General features: G+C 52.0%; 1 protein-coding gene across 2 annotated transcripts in view; it reads right to left on the bottom strand.

The window, feature by feature from the left end:
- The window catches only part of VAC14 (VAC14 component of PIKFYVE complex), a 41,251-nt gene extending 20,047 nt beyond the window's left edge, over positions 1–21,204 (bottom strand). For both annotated transcript variants that reach the window (XM_081963515.1, XM_081963516.1), the window contains exons 1-12: positions 21,032–21,204; positions 20,792–20,942; positions 12,828–12,995; positions 12,421–12,483; positions 11,179–11,286; positions 10,433–10,542; positions 9,835–9,941; positions 8,816–8,950; positions 7,848–8,003; positions 6,651–6,711; positions 5,953–6,097; positions 3,327–3,392 (exon numbers count right to left, since the gene is read on the bottom strand). In XM_081963515.1, coding sequence (XP_081819641.1) covers positions 3,327–3,392; positions 5,953–6,097; positions 6,651–6,711; positions 7,848–8,003; positions 8,816–8,950; positions 9,835–9,941; positions 10,433–10,542; positions 11,179–11,286; positions 12,421–12,483; positions 12,828–12,995; positions 20,792–20,942; positions 21,032–21,135 — 1,374 coding nt within the window. In that variant the 5' untranslated portion in view covers positions 21,136–21,204. The remainder of the gene's footprint in view (positions 1–3,326; positions 3,393–5,952; positions 6,098–6,650; positions 6,712–7,847; positions 8,004–8,815; positions 8,951–9,834; positions 9,942–10,432; positions 10,543–11,178; positions 11,287–12,420; positions 12,484–12,827; positions 12,996–20,791; positions 20,943–21,031) is intronic.
- Between the last annotated feature and the right edge of the window lies 1 nt (position 21,205).

Raw genomic sequence — 21,205 nt, 5'->3', positions numbered from 1 at the left:
TCATCAGGTGCCAGAAGGGCAGGGACTGCTCTGTGCACCACCTTGAGTCCCTGATGGAAAGGGAAGAGTATAAATCTAACACACAAAGCCAACACTCCCAGTCTCTGTGCAGAAGCACCTTCTCTTCACCCGGGGCAACCAAACACCAAGCAACAAGGCCCTCCCGGAGGCTGCCAGACGCAGACCTGGATACTCAGTCAAGAGGCAGCCTTGGAGGACTGCAAAGGATCCCATCATGGCAGCAGGTGAAGCAGTGGGGGAAACCATGCAGAAATGGGACGTGCTGATAAACAGATAGTCTTGGTCTTTAATATTACTTTATTGTTTTAATCTATTGTTAGCCACTTAGAGTCACATTTACAGGCTGGGTGGCTACGTAGGGACGGAAAAGGGAAAGGGAAAAAGGAAAGAAAGAAAGAAAGAAAGAAAGAAAGAAAGAAAGAAAGAAAGAAAGAAAGAAAGAAAGAAAGAAAGAAAGAAAGAAGAAAGAAAGAGCCCTCAGTGAAATGTCCATGGAGAAGACTAGCCACAGCCTACAACCTCCTCTCTTCCCAGGTCCCCGTTTTAACCTCTCATGGAAAGGATGATGTGATGTGAGAAGGGAGCCACTTTCCTTTCCTTGACTCTCCTTCCCTATTATCTTGGTTTCCGTCATGGAAGAGATGAAAGGACTTTTGTCTCATTCAGAAATCCTCCAAGACGGCCAGAAACCTCTCCCTCCGCCTGGAAGCCGAGGGTCCCCTGATGGCCTGGGAAGAAACCACCAGGGGATTCCCCCCAGGACTCCACCTGCAGGACCCTCCCTGGGGACACCCGAGGCCCCTGCCAGGGTGGGAGAGGGCAGCCGTTCACAGGCAGGACACGTCTCTCCAGTGAGCAGCTTTTCTCTTCTTTGTGCAGTGTGAGCTACGGGAGAAGAGGGCAAGGAAAGCCACATCCTGCCAGAGCACCAATGCCCAGCACTGCCATGGCAACAGGGCCAATGCCAGTGGAGCCGTCAGCTGCTCCTTCCTGAGCAGCGCCTCCAGCTGCCAGTTCCCAGCCCTGGAAGAACCCTTCCCCTCCCACCCCACAGCAGATGGGCCTCTTCCCCTCGGAAGCAGCATCTGGGCCTCTTTCGGACACCCTGGGAAGTGGGGGGGGGGGGGCTGGCTCAACTCTCCAAGGAAACATGGGTGGTAGGGCTTCCAATGAGTCTTGGGGGAAGGGATTACACTGTGAACAAGGACCCCTTTGTTCTCCTTGGCATCCCATGAAGATGAAAGGAGGCAGCTGGTATTCATCTTCCACCACCAGTGCTCAGATGGCCTTCTGCCGATTGGCAGAGAGATGGAGAGCAAGGATTTGAGAACAAGGATTTTGTGGAAAGGCAGGTCGTCTTGGCTGCGCTGGCTCAGAGGGGAGTTAGATCATCCCAAGGGAAGCAGCTGACTTTGCCCCCACCTCAAAAGAGTTTGGCTGCAACCAGAGTCACATGCCTGGTCTCTTAGCTCTGCACGCATTTCCTCCTGCTGCTCAAAGGCAGCTTCCCTGCACAGACACCCTAACACCCTCCCCCACTGCTATGCTGGGGCAGCTGTGCCAACCGGAGAGGACTGCAGTGGGGCCTGTGGGACGAAGGAGGAGGCCAGAATCCCAGAGTGGGGCTGTCTCTGCTGCGTGGAGGAAGGCCATGGGGTCTCTGGAGCCATTCTGCCCAGGGAGAGGAGGACACATCTGGGGAGCTGCTGCAGAGATGGCTTGGGAGTGGCCCTCCAGATGAGGGCCCCCTTTCAGATTCAGATTTCCAGGCTCACCCAGGAGCTGCACAATTGCCACAAAGGAGACACGGCCCTTTCCTAAAACCTTCCCTCCCCCGCCTGAGCAGCAACCCAGGGCAGGCCCCCTCCCTGCTTCCTGAGCAGCCTCTCTAGTGCCCCCTCCAGGACGACCGACTCATGCCAAGGGCAGGATGAGGCTTCGAAGCTTGCCAAGGGCACGTGGAGCAAGCCAGCTTCAGCCCCTGCCCACAAAGAACACAAAGATCCAAACCGGCCCTTTTAAAGCTCTCGGGAGCCTTCGTGCTGGCTAAAAGAGCAGAGCCACCCCAGAGACAACCTGGGCGATTCCCCCACCAGCCTTCCAGCAAGCGGAAATGGGAAGTTCCTTCCACAAACAGGTGCTTCCTTTGGCTTGATCCAGCGGTTTCACTGTCTAAAAAACGGTAGAGCACCCGCATGTTTCCACTCATGCCTCAGTTTCCCTTTGCAAGCGGACACCCTCAGGTCACCCAGTCGCTTCCTCCAGTCATGCCCACTTTGGGCTCAGCAAACATCCAGAGCTCCCCATGCAGCAAACGAAGGAATGGACCAAGGCTCTTCGGGAGTTCTAGGAATCCAAGGTTGTCCCTGAGAAGTCCAAGCGCCCTTGGAGACAGCAGCCCTTGCAAGAGACCAGCTCTGGCCATCACAGCAGAGGAGGCCTTAACGAGGGTCAAAGGCCCACCAATCCATACCAATAAGCGCACAATCTAAGAACGGCAGCGGTTTCTGATCGCGATACTGTTAAGAACCAGAAGGTTTTGGTTTATTTCAACCAAAGTGAACAGCAAGTGGAAAGATCTGAGTCGTTAGAAAGCATCACCTTAAGATGCTCCTTCCAAGAGCTAGAAGGAATGGCAGGGGGAAAGGAGGAGGGGAGAGAAGCCCAGAAAATCATGGTGTGGGGGCCACACAGACATGGCGATCTTGTTATCTTGACAGCATCACAGAAGGGCGAGGAACTAAATTTCACATTTCACACTGTCAAAGCTAAATGGACATATAATTACCGGTAACAGCACACAAAGGAGTTGTCTCCTCCGAGAGAAAAAACCTCAGAGAATATTTCAGAAAAGGTGGAAATAGGCTCGCGTATTATTACCTCCATGTCTGCGCGAAAGCCAGGACCCATCTGGAGGAATCCCTGGTTGGATCCAAAGTCCAGAGAAGCCTTTCCCTGCCTGGGACGCTCACCAGGGGCTTTCCCCGTGAGAAAGAATGCCTTCCTTCAACGTCCAAGGCTGCCCATTGCCCAACTCTGCCCGACTCCCAGAAAGTTAAACAGGGAATAGTGATCAAGAAAGTGACAGTAACAACAGCTCCGCTGTGGGGTACAAAACTAAACAAAAGCGGGGGTCACACAAATTCATTTCATTGATTCAGGGGCCAAAGGAAGGGAAATTTCAAAAACGCTGCAGGGGATTAGTCAGAGTCGGGCAAAAGAAGTTCCGAAACGGTCAGGATGAAGCAGCCCCAGAAGAGGCTTTGTGGGGTGAGCCATAAAACAGCAGTTTATACTCCACTCACCTCGTCAGAGTCATCGGACAAGGTCTTCAATAAGATTGGGAATAAGCAGTCCGTGTGCTGGAACATCTGAAAAGCAGAGAAACCTTCAAGGAGACAAGTCAAGGAGCATCGTGAAATGCTTTATTTATGTATATGCCATCTCCCTCCCTGTCCCTGCCTTGTGTTGCTCCACGTCCCCCACTCCCCTTGCGTGTGGAGGGATAACGCCTCCCAACCACCAAGGCCTACAGTCTCAAGAATTCACAGCACAATTATGCTACAAAGATTGTAATAGTTATGCTTGCAGAAAATCAGGAATAAAACAAAAACTTTGAAAACAATGAAGCTGGTGTCAGACGTCTGAGTGGCCTTGCAGACTGTTCTAATTTTGGTAAAACCGTGAAACCAAAGAGGATCTGGAGGCTGTGGGGCCCAACGTTTCCTTCCCTTGGCCACTGCTCTTCCCCATTCTTACCCACAGGAGACCATTTTTTAAACCTTCGAATCCACCTTTCACAATTTAAACCCCCCGTTCTGCACCCCACAGCCTTGAAAGAAAGAAAACGACCCTCGACCACTCCCTGTTCTCTTTGGGAATGAAAGTGCTGCTATATTTCAGCCTTTGAGGCAGGTCTGGTAAACAAGAGGCATGGCAGGGACTTCGGGAATGCCCTTCATGGTGGGCCTAGGGCAATGGTTCTCCACCTGTGGGTCAGGACCCCTTTGGGGGTGGAACGACCCTTTCACAGGGGTCGCCTAAGACCATCAGAAAACACAGAGTTTTGAAAAAATACGGAAAACATAAAACAATTTTATGGTTGGGGGTCATCACAACATGAGGAGCTGTATTAAAGGGTCGCGGCACTAGGAAACCACTGGCCTAGGACCACCCGCCACAGGACAAGAGTTACAATAATATCGAAGCAATGGTGGAATAGAATCATTAAAAAAAGGATGCAAAAGGAGGGGCAAAATAAAACGTGAATGAGAAGAATTAAATTGTCCTGTAGCAAGTTGTCTCTCTGAAATGCTTTTCAAGCCGTTCACAGTGGCACCAGCCCTTACTTAGCCAGCACGCTCCTCGGGGTCCCCTGGGGCATTTGATCTCTCAATGGAACAGGTCACCCTTCCTGATCTCCTCTAAAGTTTGGATCAGTCCTTGTGAGGTGTGACCCATCCTTTTGGCAGCAATCCTTTTTGTAGAAAATTCCAATCATGGTCCCAGCAGTCAATTCACTTCCGTGGACAGGATTTGAAAAGGCAATTGTTCCATTACAGGACTCTCCTTTACATCCTGGTTCTCTTCCACAGGCAGATCGGATGGAGGAAAACAGCTCCTGGGTCCTCAGGATCTGGCACATCCTTCCTACGTCTTCCAAGTGCCTGGTGATGGAACTTCACTTTCTTGGAAGAAACTTTTGTCTCTATAATATTTCTCCTTACTCCCTGGAGCCTATCCTCAAATATATTATCAGGAAGCTTTTCTTATTCTTGGCTGAATATGCCAGAAAACTGAACACAGAATACTCAAAAAAAGTCAATCCGACCATATTTCAGCCCAAATTCTAAAAGGACCTGAAGGTGTTACCAGAAACACATTAGAGACATCACGTTTTGGCAAGCAGACAGAATTATCACTGGGCTTAGTGATTTATTTATTTAATTCATCATATCTATATAGACATCCATCTCACAAAATGTGAGCCATGAAAGGAACATTAAAATATTCCACAATAAAACAATATCCAAGGCCTAGGGGAGAGCAGATTCAAAGGTATAGACAATGCTATCACCTCACTAATTCACCATTTCCTGGAGATCCCAATCTCTGTTTTAAGGAGTTTCAGAAAAAATATCAAAGATGGACCAATCACGCTTTGAGGGGAAGGATGCTCCAGAATTCTTGGAAATGGTTGTGTCACAAGTCACCAGCAATAATCCTTTGTCTTTGCCTAGGGTACAACTGTGTCCCCCTTTACCCTTCAGGGTCTGACTGTTCTCTTTGGTTCATTGTGGTGAGTACAAATCACCCACAAAACCCCACACAGACCCATTTCCCTTTCCTAAGGGGTTAGAACTCCTTTTTCCAAGGCTCTGAACACCCAGAATCTCTCTCTCTCCTGCCTGGTCATGACTATCGCCCATTAAGCCCTCTTCTTGGAGGGTCTTCTGATGGAGAACTGATTCCAGTGTTAGATGCCTGAAGGCCCAGGCTTCAGCTTCAGGGAACTTGGAAGGTGCTTCAAGCCAGACAGGCTGAATGGTAAATGATCTTTAAACGGGGAAGCGTATTTAGGGCAGCCACGCCCAGAACTTTGGTGCACAAAGCAGCAGCTACAGTTGCCAAAAGAGGCTCCGTTGTGTTTCAGTGACTGACTTTCCCTTTCACCCCTTTTTGGTTTCAAGCAGAGACACAGCTTCTCATGTAGCAAGCAACCAGTGGTGGACATGCTGCTGTCCAACCAAACATAATGAATTTATCACATGGGTAAATGAAGAAGGCTTCTTATTTCTGAATAACACCTAGGGAAGCATCAGGAAACAATTTTCTCGGTTCAGGTGACCTTACATTTGCTATTTAAAGGGCTCCTTTCCAATCAAAACAAAGGTCAGGAGCAATGAAACCGGTTTTGATCTGAAGGCCCACCTTGCGTGGTGTCTTGATGTACAGGTGGTACAGCCACTTCAAGACTGCAATCCTCGTCATCATCCCAGGAGTTGAATCACGAAGGTGGCAATCCAGGACCTGCACAATTCCATCAAGGTTCAGGGTCACACAACTTCTCTCCATGCTGCAGATAAACGCAGGAGCAACAGATTGGTCTAGTGATTTAGCCACCAGGCTAGAAATCAGGAGACTCTGAGTTCTAATCCCACCTTTGACATGAAAGCCAGTCACTCTCTCAGCTCAACCCATCTCACAGGGTTAGGCACAACTGGCAAAAACGGAGATCGGCAGAAATCCATGAGGCTGCCCAAAAGTTCAGCAGAACCGCAGGAGAGCCATCCCAAGGGGGCTCCTTCCTCAGACGCCCTTCGGTGGCTGAGGGCTCGAACCTCCATATGCTACTGACCAGCCTCTTTCCCCTTCAGTTAGAAAAACCGCACATGCGGGGAATGAAACCCTGCGGCTGAATTCTGCTCCTGGTTTGGGTTTGCTAATTTCCCTTCTGGGTGGAGGGAAACACAGCTGGGAACAACGGTCCCTCCAAAGAGCCTGAAAGAGTAATCTGCTCACTCCACCCCACCTCCCATACAGGCCTCCTCCTCCTCTTCTTCTTCTTCTTCTTCCTCCCCCTCCCCCTCCTCCAGACCTCAATCTTTCAAAACAAGGGAGTAACTAACCTGGCAGGCATGAAGATGTTGGTGCTACTGAAATTCGACTCACTGGAGACATCTAGGCAGCCTAAAGGAAGAGAGAGCGCAGCTGAGCTTCACCCTTCCCCAAAATCGACCGGGAAGGAAGCTGGGGGGCAAACGCCTTTCTTCCGGGGCTCATCTACTCACGGCCATCCTAGGCACGGTTGGCTCTGCCTGCCAGAGGAGCAGAAAGCGAAACCACCATCCCCCATCGCTGCCTCATCGGCAAGGCACAAGCTCTCTGCAGAGCTTGCCACAGCCAGGCCCATGGATGCCGCCTGAAGGGCAACGGGCTGGAGGCCAGGGAGCTCTGGCACAGGGAGCGTAACAAGAGCAGCCCTCCTTTGGCTTCTTTGAGAGGGCGACATGCATCTTCTGGGGAGAAAAGCCCACCCCCGAGCAAACCCTCCCTGTGTGGGACTCTCCGCTGATCTTTCAGGGCCCTTCCTAGCTTCTAAGGAGAGCTGGCTGGGAAGTGCCTGGCCGCAGCTGCCCAGAGCCTCCACTCCCAGCCCTTCAGGCCAGCACTTTCCCAACCAGGGGCCCATTGCCTCGGCAGCCACACTCCGGCCCCTCTGCAGCTTCCAGGCCACCTGCTGGTTCTGCAGCAACTCAAGCAAAAGGACCATTAAAACCGAGCTGGCCAGGGCCCAAATAAATAAGCAACTTGGTGCAGGTTGAATGACTTCGCAATCCCTTCCCTGAGAGATGGCGAGAAAGTAGGGGACCAAAAGGGAACCACAATTAAAAGTAACAACCAAACGGGAGAAAGCAGCTTCACAATGGCAAAGGAAGTTCCCGTTCCCTAGAGATTCAGGAGGGCCGACCCTTCGCAAGACTCCTTTCACGTCTGCAGCATCGGTTGCACTTCTCGTCGCTGTGATTGATCAAGGAAGAGCCGGCCACTCTGGGCAGCAGAAAGTGCCTGCCCGGGCGGTTTGAAGGGAGGGGATCCAGGCAAAACAAGAGCCACTCCAGAGCCCTAAACTGGTTAAGGGGAACCCCACTGCCTGGCCGAAGGTGGGAGTGGATACCAGGCTTAGCAATTGGCCCTTCATGCACTTTAATTGAGATCCAGAGGCCCAAGCAAAGTCCTCTTAGCCCCGAGAAGATGGAGCTGCTGCTGCCTCAACTACAGCAAGAAACTCCTGGCTATTCCGGGGCTTGGAAAACTGGACTCACCACTCGGGGACTGCTCCGCCTTGGGGCCAGCCTCTTCTTGGCCAACCTCTCTTTGGTGGACTGGCAGGGGCTCCCGGCCCTTGTCTGCTTCATCATCTTCTGGGGTCACTAACTTCATCAAGCTTTGATTGCATACGGCGGCCACCTCCTTAATATCTGTATTTCACTGATCAAAGATCAAAGTTTTCCAACGAAGACCAGGAGAATCCCCTCCCCAGGAGACCCCCAAACTGGGGAGCCTCAGAGCCTCAGGTCTGGGATCAGAGGGAGCTCCTTCTGCCCGGCCCCAATGCTCAGAAGGGCTCCTGAGACTTTGCAACTGATTTCCAGCTCTGGAAAACTCAGGCTGGGATGCGACATGGAGGGCAACCCAGGTTCTCCTTCCCACATGCACCCCTCCTGCTCCCTCCCACCGTCTGCCTTGCGAGGGCTACCAAAGCTCCTGCAAGGGCAGAGTGACTGCACTTGCTTGCTGGACGGGGCCCCCACCCGTTCGCCTGGAGAAGGTCCCTGGCAAGCAAGAGAGAGTTTTGGAGGACGACACCCATGTGGTTACTAGAAGACTGAAGAGTCTCCTTGTTTGGGACTGTGCGCAATGGGGAGGCCCATTTAGCTTCTTGATTTGTAGCACTGCCACCCATAATTTATATCATGTAATGTCAAAGTTTAGACTTTGAGGTAACCACTGAAGCAGTGCTCTCTCTCTCTCTCTCTCTCTCTCTCTCTCTCTCTCTCTCTCTCTCTCTCTCTCTGTCTCTCTCTCACACACACACCTTTTCAAACAAACCGAGAGTTGTGAGCTTGCTCTCTTCTCCAGGAGCCATGGCTGAAATTGGAGGAATCCTCAGATTCCAAGACTCACCAATGGAGCCATAACCCACCCCGAGGATTCTGTGGGGCTAGAAAAGCAGCAGGCTCCCTTGAGGAGCCCACCCCCTGCAAGGCAAGAGGTGCAGCAGAGCAGATACTCTTCTTGCGGTCATCGTAGGACAGGCAGGGCAGGACGGCTGTCAAGATCCCAGAAGAATAGGGAAGCATCACCCGGCCGGCCAGCTGGATGAATTCCCGCATCCAACACATGGCGGTCAGCTGGATGAGATCATCTGTGGGAAAAGGAGTGCGCACAGTGAAAGCTCAGCTGCTGCTTCCACTCCAGGTGCCACCCCGCAGGTTTCATAAGCCAAGGCACCTCTGCCCTCATCTCCCAGAAAGAGAAAAAATGCCAAATGAGTCTCAAGTTAAAGGAAGGAGGACACAGAATGCGCTTGACGGAAGAGTCTTAGAACAGGAACACTCCCCAGCTGCCCCAATCAGCGACCATTTGAAGTTGCGACAGCGCTGAAGAAATAACTTTGTGACCAAAGCCCTCATTTACCCGTGTGAATGATCACACTTACAGCCAATACACCTTGCCCTGTGCCTGACCTGTTGGTTTTCCTCCCCAGCTCTTGCATAGCAGAGAGATACGAGAGGAAGGAAGGCCAAGAGAGTAAGCAGGGACACCACTAAGAACAGCCCCGGAGTGAGATGGGAGGCAAATAAATGGAACAAACAATAACAAGACTACTATACTATTTGCACAGTGCCCTCGTAGCTGATGGTGCCAATACATTGCTTTGGATGTGTATTTCCCAAGGTGCACCTGCTTAGTCTCTTGTAATCCTTCTTGGCCAAAAATGTAAACACAAACCTGACTTCCTCTCTTGCTCATTATGCCAGCTCTGCCATGTCTCAGGCCTAAGAGCCTGAACTCCCCATAACACAGAAATGTGGAGAGAGGTCAGCCGGCCAAGAGTGATTGGGCCGGGTCCTTGGGAAGCTGGAAAGGAGCTACCACATTGGAAAGATGCTGCTGTGCCCTGTTGAGCCTGGAGCAGGTTGACTTGGAGCACTTTGTGGCTCATCTCCATGTTTGCAAAGCATCGGGTTCAGTGGATGGACCGGACGCTTAGCAAGGGATGCACAACAGGGAACAATGTAGGCGTACCGGAGGCCTGGCAGTGAATGACCAGGATGTTGGCCATCTCAGCGAATTTGACGTTGGCAGGGGTCTTCTTGATCTCTTTGAGAAATTCTCCCAGTGCCACTTCACAGCTGAAGGACAAGGCCAGGAATGAAAAGAGCACAGAACAAAGCTGAAGTTTAGGATTATAAGAAGCACGTTTCCAGAAAAGACAGCAATCGGCCAAAACTCCTGACACAAAACTTACTCCCTGCAGACTGTGGGGTTTTCTTCTGCACTTTGGAAAAAAGGTGAGGCCGGGGCTCCGGAAACATCCATGCTGTCCTCCCACCCACCACCAGGGGGCAGCCAGCTGCTCTGTGGGGTTGCCTGTAGGTTGACTTGGGCTAACAGGAAGCACCGCCCATTTCAAACAAGCCCACTTCAGACTGCGCTGCTGGAAGGATTTGGACACCGGCAGCTGATCAGCTGCTTGGGCAGCCTGATGCATCCCTCTGCCTCGGAGCGGCCACTGATCTCAGGCACCTTTTAAAGGCTCAGAGAGCTGCACATCCCCCTCCCCACCTTTAGACTGGCAGCTCAGTTGCCAGCCACATATTTCCAGACCCAACAGTGTCCTCACATTTTACGGATCTCTTTGCTGTTATCGCCTAGGATCTGGAAGAGTCCATCTAGAATCTCCGGCAGGTAATCTAGAAGATTAATGTCAGGAACAGATTCCAGGACCAAAATCTAGCACAAGAGGGAGCAAAAACACAGCGTTAGAGAGCTGCACTCTGCAGTAGCACAAGAGTTCAGGGGCTCAGCCAGCAAGAGGAATGTGGATCCCGGCCACATCACAGGAAAGGGACAAGGGGTGTGGACCAGACAAATGTGTGTTCAGTCCTCACCTAGCCAGAGCATCCGCGGCTGACTCTGGACCAGTCATCTTCCCTCTCGGCAGGGTTGCTGCCATGGGGAGGTGCCAAGTTCCCACAATAATTCAAGAATCCATTCAGGGGCAGCAAATGGGGACCACCCACATAGGCCAGAACGTACATCAATTATTCCCAACAGGGTTGGACTTAGCCACTGTGGCCGTAAGCCATGGCTCATAGGCTTAAAGTTCCCTATGAACATCTACAAGGCTTCTCTGGGTTTGCTGGAGAAATCAAAAGTTAAATGGGGTCAGCCCTTAAGTCTTCCACCCTTGAAAAAAGCCACCTGTGGTCACTCTGGAGGTTGGTGCTGACTCAGGACCATGAAGCCACTCATAAAAGGACTCCAAGGTTAACATGCTTTAAGCCTGTTATCTGCAGTGAGATTTCAGAGAAGACGGAGCTAAGGAGAAAGGAGACCCCCAAAGCCAAGCACGGGGACCACGCTCACCCATGAGATGATGAATTGCCGGGCATACTGGTTGTTGGAGTAAATCCGCTCTCGCAGCAGCGGGATGAAGCTCACCAGGTCGAAGCGGCTGCTCTCTGTCACGATGTCCTGCCAAGGCAGAGAGGAGAGAGGAAGAGGAGACCATCCCTGCAGCCAGTCATGGATCGTCCCCGCGGTGGGCGAGCTGCCAGGCCCTCCGGGTCCAGGACTTTGTGGAGCCCCAGATCTCTCCCTATTTCCCTAAACTGTTTGCCTCACCAGGAGGGTTTTCAGTTTAAACTACCGGAGCGAAAAGTTTGTTGCCTAAGGGTTTGTCCTACAAGGCTTGGCAAAACAACTTCAACAATTGTGTTGTTTTGCTCTATTTTTATTTTCTCTTCTATTTATTTAAATAATGAAAGGCAAGAACTTTTTTAAAAGCCCAATGAGATTTTAAAAGTTTTAAATGCTTCTTTTTGTAAGATTTCTATAAAACTGGGAACTACAAAATGCCTTGCTTCAATTGTCCCACAGAACTGTTCTAATACATGACATTCTGTAGTTCATGCTACGTTTATTCTTTTAACGAATCTGCTTTTATTTTTCAAACGCTTGTACACTCCTGATCTCTTTACAGATTTTACCCTTTCAAGCCTCAGCCTGTCTTGATTTAAATCAGACGCCCTGCAATCCGACTCCCCTGCTCTGCCTACTCAAGAGGACACGGGGCCTTTCGTGGCGCAGTGTGCAGCTGAGGCCCCGGGGACAAAGTGCTCACCTGCGCCAACTCAGCTCCACTTCAGGTAGGGAGCCAGGAAAGGCCCACTCAGCCATGGCAACTCCTGCTGCTCCTACGTGCCCACATCAAGGCCGCGTTGCCTTTCCACCCCGGGTAGATGGAGGGGGAGGACAGGCACTTCTGTTTTTAAAACATTCAGCTAACATGGGGCAGTCGCAGGCACTCACACCATGCCACCTTTCCCTGGTTAGTGAAGCCAGGGAGTCTCTCGTGGTGCCAGAGAAGAGGTGGGAAGCGGGGAAAAGACCAGGCGCTCATGCAAGGCACAAGCCATCAACAGTCCCAACCCGGGCCTTTCCCTAACCCGCCATCGCTTCTGCGTAGGCTGAAAGCCAAGAAGGAAAATATGTTCAGAAAACCCCACCTCCTGGGTCAGAGCTGTCCCCCAAAACCTCAGCTGTTTCCCCTCTTCAGGCCTTCCCTCCAGTCACCCCCAGTTTTGATGGACAAGAAGGGAGCAGTACCTTCAGAAGGCGATCCAGAAGCTCAGAGCCGCTTTTGACATTTGGGTCGGGATCTGCAGCAAGCTGGGAAGGACAAAAGGCCAGAGGAGGAGCCTGCAGGCTACGCAGAACTTCCCTCTGCTCCCAAGACCCAGAGGTTGCGCTGCAGCTTCCCCTTTGCCCTCACACCCCATCCATCTTCAGAGGGCCTGGAGGGAGCCTGGGCAGATCCCACCCCACGGGACACCAACCGTCGAGGCAGCCTCCAGCGCCGTGTGCTGCTGGGTGGAAATGCTCTGGCGCCTGACCTAGCCTGGCTCGGGGTGGCTGGGGCGCCAGGAGGACATGGGTGGTCCTCCTCCCCTTTTCCAGATTGCTGGGGGACCCCTCCCCTCCAGGAACTGTCTTCCACCTTCAGGAGTGGTTACCTTGCTCAGGCCATCGAAGAGCACGTTGAAGTGGGGGACAATGGCACCCCGGGCCACCTTCACAATGTTGTACAGGGCCTCGCAGGCATAATAGCGCAACCGGCTGTCAGCATCTCCAAAGCATGTCAGCACCGGTTCGATGAGCTCCTTCAGGTACAGACCAGAATCCTAGCAACCGAGCCGCAATGAAAAGCATCAGGACTGGCCTAGCAAGGTCTGCCCTCCTCGGGCATGGCAAGGGGAGACAATCACCACCTCTTTGTTCTTGGGTCTCCCAATGCCAATTTCATAGCCATCAAAACTCCTGGGTCCCACTACTTTAAGATGCGATTCCTCCTCTCCATTGCCCTAAGCTAAAGAGCCCCCCACCACCACCACCAATAACTGTGGCCTGCAGGGCATTCTTGACTGCTGGTTATCTTTTCAGCCTCCGTTCCATCCCCATGACCTGGAGCTTGACCCAAGATGCCACTCACTAAAAGGGATGCTCCGACCAAGACAGGGACTCTGCCCTCACAGAGGGACTCGCTGCTGAGACTTCCCATGAAATGAGTGGAGAAAAGGAGCAGCTGAGTCCTGCTTTTGGTCTGCTCCTCTTCTGAACTGCTGCTGTCCTGAGTGTCTCTGAATCCCCCTCCGTCCCAAATGCTGATGTAGACCCCGAGAAGAAAGCAGCTTCATTCAGCCAAAAAACAATGACTCAGAATCTCATTCTGACAGCAGTTTCTTAGTTTATCCGAGTTTAGCTTAAGTTCAGCTTGTAAACATGAACCAATAGCTCACTTTAACCTTTTCTGCTACATTTCTAATTATCAGTCAATTCTTCCCTCTCAGAAAGGACACGAGGAAGACCTAATTTGTAGTGTGGGCTTTTGCGCCACTGTCCTCATCCCCTTCACATCTACAGGAAGCCGCTGGGTGAGCTCATCTGTCCCAATTGAACATCCCCATCCCAGATGACGAGGTGATGCTGTGGGTGCTTCTTCACAATGCCTGGAGGCTCCAGGTGTCTGGAGGGAGGAAAAAAGGCTGAGCCATGGGAAGACAGAGCAGCTACGGCCGAGGAGTCTCCACTCTGGATTGGCATGGGGCAGCCCTGTCCCAGAGGGCCCTGGGGCACAACCTGCCGATTCCCCTGGGCTCACAACTCCTGCTGAAGGAGCAGGTGGCCGGCGTGGCTAGGAGGGCCTTTGCTCAATTTTGTGTTGTGGTCTTTCTTAGACAGAGAGGCTCTTCTCTCATGCCATACTCATCTCCTGAAGGAACTACGTCAATGGACTATACATGCAGCTACCCTTGAAGAGTATCTGGAAGCTGTAACTGATGCAGAATGCGGTGGTACCTTCAATTGTGCAGGTAACACCTCTGTTGCATGAGCTGCGTTGGGTGCCAGTTTGCTTCCAGGTTCGATTCAAGGTGTAGGTTATGCGACCAGGATACCTGAGGAACCATCTTGCCCCAACTACATAGACTGGTCCCTCCTGATCAAGCAGGAAAGGCTCATCAGCTAAAAACGTCCAGCTGGCGAGGTCTAGAAAGACAGCCTTCTCCACTGCTGTGGAACATCCTGCCCCTGAGGTAAGGTTGGGCCCTGCTCTGCTAGCCTCCCAGAAGAATGCAAAAACCTGGCTCTGACCATTGGCACGGGGATCCAAGAGTGGATGGCAACGCTGGGGTGGGTCGGGATGCTGGCTGAGGACTCTCTCTCCCCCTTTTAACTGTGACTTTTGTAGGGATTGTAAACCATTCATAGACTGTGAACTGGGTAGTGTATAGATGTCATTAATAAATAATAGTAGAGGGAGTCTACTGTGCCACAGACGTCCGGATGTGAAACCCTTGTTGTGAAATGGGGGCCTGGGAGACAGTTGGGCCTGCTGATAGTATACCTGGCTCCTCGCTATACATCAGCGGCCCTGCCTGAACTACTCGAGCTGATCGCATCGGTGGCGGTTGAGACCCCCAAACTTTTAGTGATGGGGGATTTTAACCTGCCGTCGGTGGGAGAAGCATCAGAGGGGGTTCGGGAGTTCATGGCTTCCATGACAGCCATGGACCTGACTCAAATGATTCAGGGCCCAACACACGAGGGAGGACACACTCTGGACCTTGTTTTTGTCTCTGGCCAGTGGCTGAGTGATCTGGGAGGAGGGGACTTAACCATCACTCCCCTGTCATGGTCAGATCACTCACTCCTTCGTCTTGACTTCCCTGGTGCTACCTCCCGCCGCGGGGAGGCGGAACCGGAAAGTTCCAGATGGTTCCGCCCCAGGCGCCTGATGGAACCTGATAGGTTCCAGACGGAGCTTGGGCCACCTCCTGTAACCTTGACCCGCCCCCGGGTAGGGGACCTGGTGGTTGCGTGGAATAATGCAACTACCGGGGCCTTGAACCGGATGGCGCCTTTGCGGCCTCTCCGGCGGCAACGATCCACCCTAGCCCCTTGGTTTACCGAGGAGCTGAGGGTGATGAAATGCCGCAAGAGACGTCTAGAGAGTCGTTGGAGATCCTCTCGCTCCGAATTTGATCGAACACAGGTACGAGCCCATTTAAGGACGTACCTTGTGGCATTGAGAGCGGCCAAACGTCAATATTGTGCCACTCTCATTGCGTCCGCGGAGAACCGCCCTGCCGCCCTGTTTCGGGTGTCCCGCTCCCTCTTGTTTCAGAGGCCGCGGGAGGCCCCTTTACAGGGCAGGGCAGAGGAATTTGGTAAATATCTGCAGGATAAAATCGCTCAAATCCGGAGAGACTGGGTTCCAGTCAGTGGTCCAGTGGAGACGCCCATGGCGAGTCTTGAGGTTTCGATCTGGGAGGAGTTTGACTTGGTTGCCATCGAGGATTTGGACAGATTGCGTGGACGACTGCGACCCACCACATGTTTATTGGACCCGTGTCCCTCCTGGCTTGTACTGGCATCCTGGGAGGTTACACGAGACTGGCTCCTGGGCCTAGTGAATGCTTCGTTGGGCAAGGGGTCTCTCCCGGCCGCCTTGAAAGAGGCGGTGGTGAGACCCTTGCTCAAGAAGCCTTCCCTGGACCCTTTGGAGCTGGCCAATTATCGTCCTGTCTCCAACCTTCCCTTTTTGGCGAAGGTTGTAGAGAGTGTGGTGGCCCACCAGTTCCCACGACATCTGGAGGAAAATGATTATCTAGACCCGCGCCAGTCCGGCTTCCGCCCCGGTCACAGCACGGAGACGGCCTTGGTCGCGTTGGTGGATGATCTCTGGAGGGCCAGAGATAGAGGTTGTTCCTCTATCCTGGTCCTATTAGACCTCTCGGCGGCTTTTGATACCATCGACCATGGTATCCTGCTGCGCCGGCTGGAGGGGTTGGGGGTCCGGGGCACCGTCTTGCGGTGGTTCGGCTCCTTCCTTTCTGACCGGACGCAGCGTGTGTTGACAGGAGAAGAGAGGTCGACCCTACGCCCCCTTACTTGTGGGGTGCCACAGGGGTCGGTCCTCTCGCCACTCCTGTTCAACACATATATGAAGCCGCTGGGTGAGATCATCCGTGGTTTCGGGGTGGGATACCATCTGTACGCTGATGATACTCAGCTGTACTTTTCCACCCCGAACCACCCCAACGAGGCCATCGAAGTGATGTCCCGGTGTGTGGAAGCCGTACGGATCTGGATGGATGACAACCGACTCAAGCTCAACCCTTCCAAGACGGAGTGGCTGTGGGTACCAGCCCCCCGGTTCAGCCAATTAATTCCATCATTGGCCATTGGGGGCATTCATCTTGCCCCCGTGGAGCGGGCGCGCAATTTGGGCGTCCTCCTGGATGCCCGGCTGTCCATGGATGAACATGTGACAGCCGTGGCAAGGGGGGCGTTCCACCAGGTTCGCCTGGTGCGCCAATTGCGCCCCCTACTGGACCGGGATGCCTTGCGCACAGTCACTCATGCGCTGGTGACGTCTCGCTTGGACTACTGTAACGCTCTCTACATGGGGCTTCCCTTGAAATGCACCCGGAGGCTGCAGTTGGTCCAGAACGCAGCCGCGCGGGTAATTATGGGGAGTACTAGGTACTCCCATGTGACACCGTTCCTGCGCGAGCTGCACTGGCTTCCTGTGGTCTATCGGGTGCGTTTCAAGGTTTTGATAACTATCTTTAAAGCGCTCCATGGCTTAGGACCTAGTTACTTGCGGGATCGTATTCTGCCCCATACATCCCTGCGACCAATTCGCTCGCACAAAGAGGGGCTCCTCCAGGTGCCGTCCGCTAGACAATGTCGTGGGGCGGCGCCTAGGAGTAGAGCCTTCTCTGTGGCGGGCCCAGCCCTGTGGAATGACCTCCCTCCGGATATTAGGAATACCTTTGACCTCCGCTCCTTCCGTATTAAGCTTAAGACCCACCTATTCCAAGCAGCTGGCCTGGCTCAACTTTGATCTAACCATATCGCTCCTGACGGGTTTTTAACTGGGTATTTTAATTATATTTAATTTCTAGGGGTTTTATATACTGTATTTTAATTGTTTTTATCAATCGACCTCCTCCTTGTGTATGTTTCAGTGTATGTCTTTGCTATATGTTTGTTTTGTTTACATATTTATTTTGTATGTTTCGTTGTACGCCGCCCCGAGTCCTTCGGGAGAGGGTGCGGCTAAGAAATAAATATATTATTATTATTATTATAAATCAGACTGACAGGACCTGCAACACGCTGGATTGAGTAGTATGGGTAGATACGGAGAAGTGGTCCTGGAAATAACCTGGCACTGTAGCATGAAGAGCGGTAGAGGTAACAACCAACACCGTGAACTGCACCAGAAGCAGAGGGAAGGCCAACACAGCTCGCCAAGCCAAGGTGTGACATGTGCACATAGAGGTGCAGTTATGACTGCCTATGCCACTGCATTCTGGATCTACTCCCTGGCCTTCAAGAGCAGCCCTACATAGAGTGCATTGCAGTAATCCAGAGAGAAGGTGACCAAGGCATGAATTATGAACAAGGCCTCCTAATGCAGGACAAGGCACAATTGGCAATCTGTGCAAAGCTCTTCTGCTGGGAGTTACAGGTCAAAGGGACGTTCAAACTGAGAACCAGTTCTGTTCAGAGCAATGCAACCCATCCATTGTCACCAAATGGCTTATGCAGGCATAATAACCACAGTAGAGAAATACTGATGGAAGAGATGGAAAACCCTTGGCTGGAGATGGTAAAACCCAAAGCACTCAGTACTGTTATGGTGGTGCTTACACCTATTCTGTACCACTCAGCTCTCCACGGCCTTCAGGCATCAAGACAGAACCTCTACTGCATCGCTTTGACAGACAGAGACACAGGTGACATCACCTGTGATGTCATTTCATATAGATGTTAAAACAGGCATGGGAAGGACACCAAGCACGGAGGCGCCTCCAAAAGCAGAGGCTAAGATTTATCTCTCTCCAACCCATTAATACCAACTAGAACTGATCCCAGAGGAAAGAGGAGAACCCTCCACAAGTCCTCAAGTCAGCCCAGATATCACGGTCAGTGGTTTCAAAGACCAATGAGAAGTCAAGGAGAGCAAAGATGGACGCCCAACTTCATTCTGCTCCCATAAGTATGACCAATGTTTGTAATCCTATATGAAGGCTAATAATAACAGGAAACAAGAATCCATTTTCTCAGAGTTCTCTGAAGCTGCAGCATGACTACTTTCTCAACCATTTTCTCTCGAAAGGAGGTTGGACACAGGACAGAAGTTGCCTAACAAGGTTGGGATCTGCAATGGCTTTGCTGAGGGCAGCACTTCTCTCCTTTTTCTCAAATAAGGATTCATCACTGCCTCAGGGCCCAATCTCACGTCTCCCCCAAGAAAATCCTGGCTTCTCAAGAAGGACATGAGACAAACATTCAGATGGCTGAGCTTACAATTCTGAGAACTAGTCCACTTCCTCAGTACTAACAATTTCAAACTGCTCCCAAAGTAACAAGCCAGTGAGTGCTTTGGGTAGATAGGAACTCCCTCATAGCTCCACTTTAGAGCAGATTTGAGCAACTTAATCCAACGTATGCCTCAAAGCAGGACTATAAGTAGACTTCTTCTACCTTTAACTTTACTTTAACTGATCCTATGGAGCAGCCAGAACAATTTTGAACTGAATATACTCAAGACTGTACAGATGGTAGCAAATTTTAAGGTAAGCCCTCCTATTTTATCACCTCTTACAATATTAGACAGCACAGTATCCCCAGTGGAGACCTTCAAGTTTCTGGGTTCTATAATCTCTCAAGACTTGAAATGGACCCCTAATCAAAAATGTCCTCAAACAAACACAACAAAGAATGTTCTTCCTGCACCATCTCAGAAAGCTCAGGCTTTCCAAGGAGCTGCTTATAGTTCTACAGAGGAATTATTGAGTCTGTCATTTGCATCTCTATAACTGTCTGGTTTGGCACAACTAAAGATACAGTGTCAAGACTGACTCACACTTTCACCTATGTTTCTTTTCACTCCATGGAATTTATCATGGAGCTGCCTGAGAGTGCTGGGAATGCTGTCATCTGGACTCTCATTGGCCTTTGTGGTGTGCCCAAGGATTCCCTCAGCTCAGAACCTAGCCAAGATGTTTGTGTAGCGCATCTACAGATTACCACGGGGTCCCAAAGTGCATTATCTCGGACCTTGTATGTGTGTGTGTGCACGCAGTTCACATCACAGGTTTGACGGGAGTCTTTGAAAATGATTGGCTCCTCCCAAGGACTCAGCTCTGCCTAACATCCTAGTATCAATGGAGCTGCTAAACGAATTAATTCAGTGAGAGCAATACCTGCGCTGTTGTGTAAATTATCAGCAAACTAATTGGGCTGAACTCCTGCCTTTTGCAGAGGTGGCATATAATAACTCAGTGCACAGGTTTTATCCCTTTCAAGGTGACTACAGTTTGTGCCCATTCAAGAGGGTCATTAGCTGAGTGGATGGATAGTCTGAGAGCCATGTGGGGTACCATAAGTGAGGCCTTGAGTAAGGCTAGGTAAGAGGCATGCAGATCAGAAAAGAGTTGAGATTGCCAAAAAGCCTCAGGCAGGTCCATCCGGTATTTCACTGCAGTCTTTTAAAACCCTTTTGAGACTCTGGACTGAGACCGGTCAGATAAGTACCTCCTCTTCCTATCCTAGTTAGGGGAGAAGAGCATTATGAGGTCAAAGGGATATTTGATTCCAGATACCACAAAGGAAAACACAATATCTAGTGCTGTGGAAAGGCTGCCTGTTAGTGGGTGGCTGTTCCAGATATTAAGCAAGGTTAGTTAAGAAGTTTCACACTAAATATCCTCAGCAGCCCTAACAGGGATTGCAATGGTAGGTACTTAAGTAATTATATGTATATATGTTTACTATTGTTTATTGGTCTATCCTTCTTCTGGGGGGTCGGCACATCAAGACTGATCCACACTTTCACCTACATTTCTTTTTCGCTTGCAGTGGGATGGTTGGAATGCAAGGGAGGCAAAATGGTATTCAAGCTCCGTTGGCACCGTGGGACACTGCTGGCATCCCAAGGACACACTGAGCAGATGCCCTGGCATTGCAGCCATTGCTTCCCATAACAAAATGAACATGTGTGATTGGTGGCCCATTTGGCCCTTAGGGAAAAGGGGGAAGTAACTACAGGTCCACAGCTGTCACGTAGCCACCTCAGACACCACTCCATTCGCCTGGGGTACTTCATCCCAATCACACCATCCAGGATCTCAGCCACCCATCTCAGAGCAACGCCTCAGCCACCCCGGGATCTCCTAGACGGGAGGGGGTGACATCTCCAATCCCGCTCCCTCCCCACTACCTCAGCCCTCTCTCGGAGGGGGGGGGGGCTGCCTTGACTGGCAGAGCCACACGCGAGCCTTCTTCCCGGGCGCGCCCGCCTTCATCCCCCGCCCGCTTCTGTGGTCGGCTTCCGGAGCCCGAGCACAGCGGGATGGCGGGCGCCGAAGCCTGGCCCGCCCGCCTCTGGCTCGGCAGCGCCCACCTTGCCCAGGGCGATGGAGCAGGCGGCCAGGCCGATGAGCCCCCCTTTGCGGCTGTGGGGGTGCTGAGAGAGGGCAAACTCCACCGAGAGCGTCTGGATGACGTGTTTGATCTGCGCCGCGCTGTTCTGCGCCACGAACTCGCGCACCAGCCTGCAAGAGGAGAGAGCCGAGTCTGGTTTGCCTCGCCGCCCCCAACTCGCCCGGCTCACCGCCCCCAGCACCGCCGACCCCGCGCTCACTTCTCGATCTCCAGCGCCGCCACCTTCCGCTTCTCGTACAGCTTGTCGTTCAGGGCGCGAACGATGCTGGGCGTCAACGGCGAAAAGTCCTTCTCCGGATTCATCGCGGCCGGCGGCGGCTTCGGCTACCGGGCGGCGGCCATGTTGGCTGTCACATGACGCCGCGCCTGCTGC

The sequence above is a fragment of the Natrix helvetica genome, assembly GCF_964273705.1.
Source record: "Natrix helvetica genome assembly, chromosome: 10".
Classification (NCBI taxonomy): Eukaryota; Metazoa; Chordata; class Lepidosauria; order Squamata; family Natricidae; genus Natrix; species Natrix helvetica.
The sequence above is the reverse complement of the archived record's forward strand: the minus strand, read 5'-3'. Positions and strand labels throughout refer to the sequence as shown.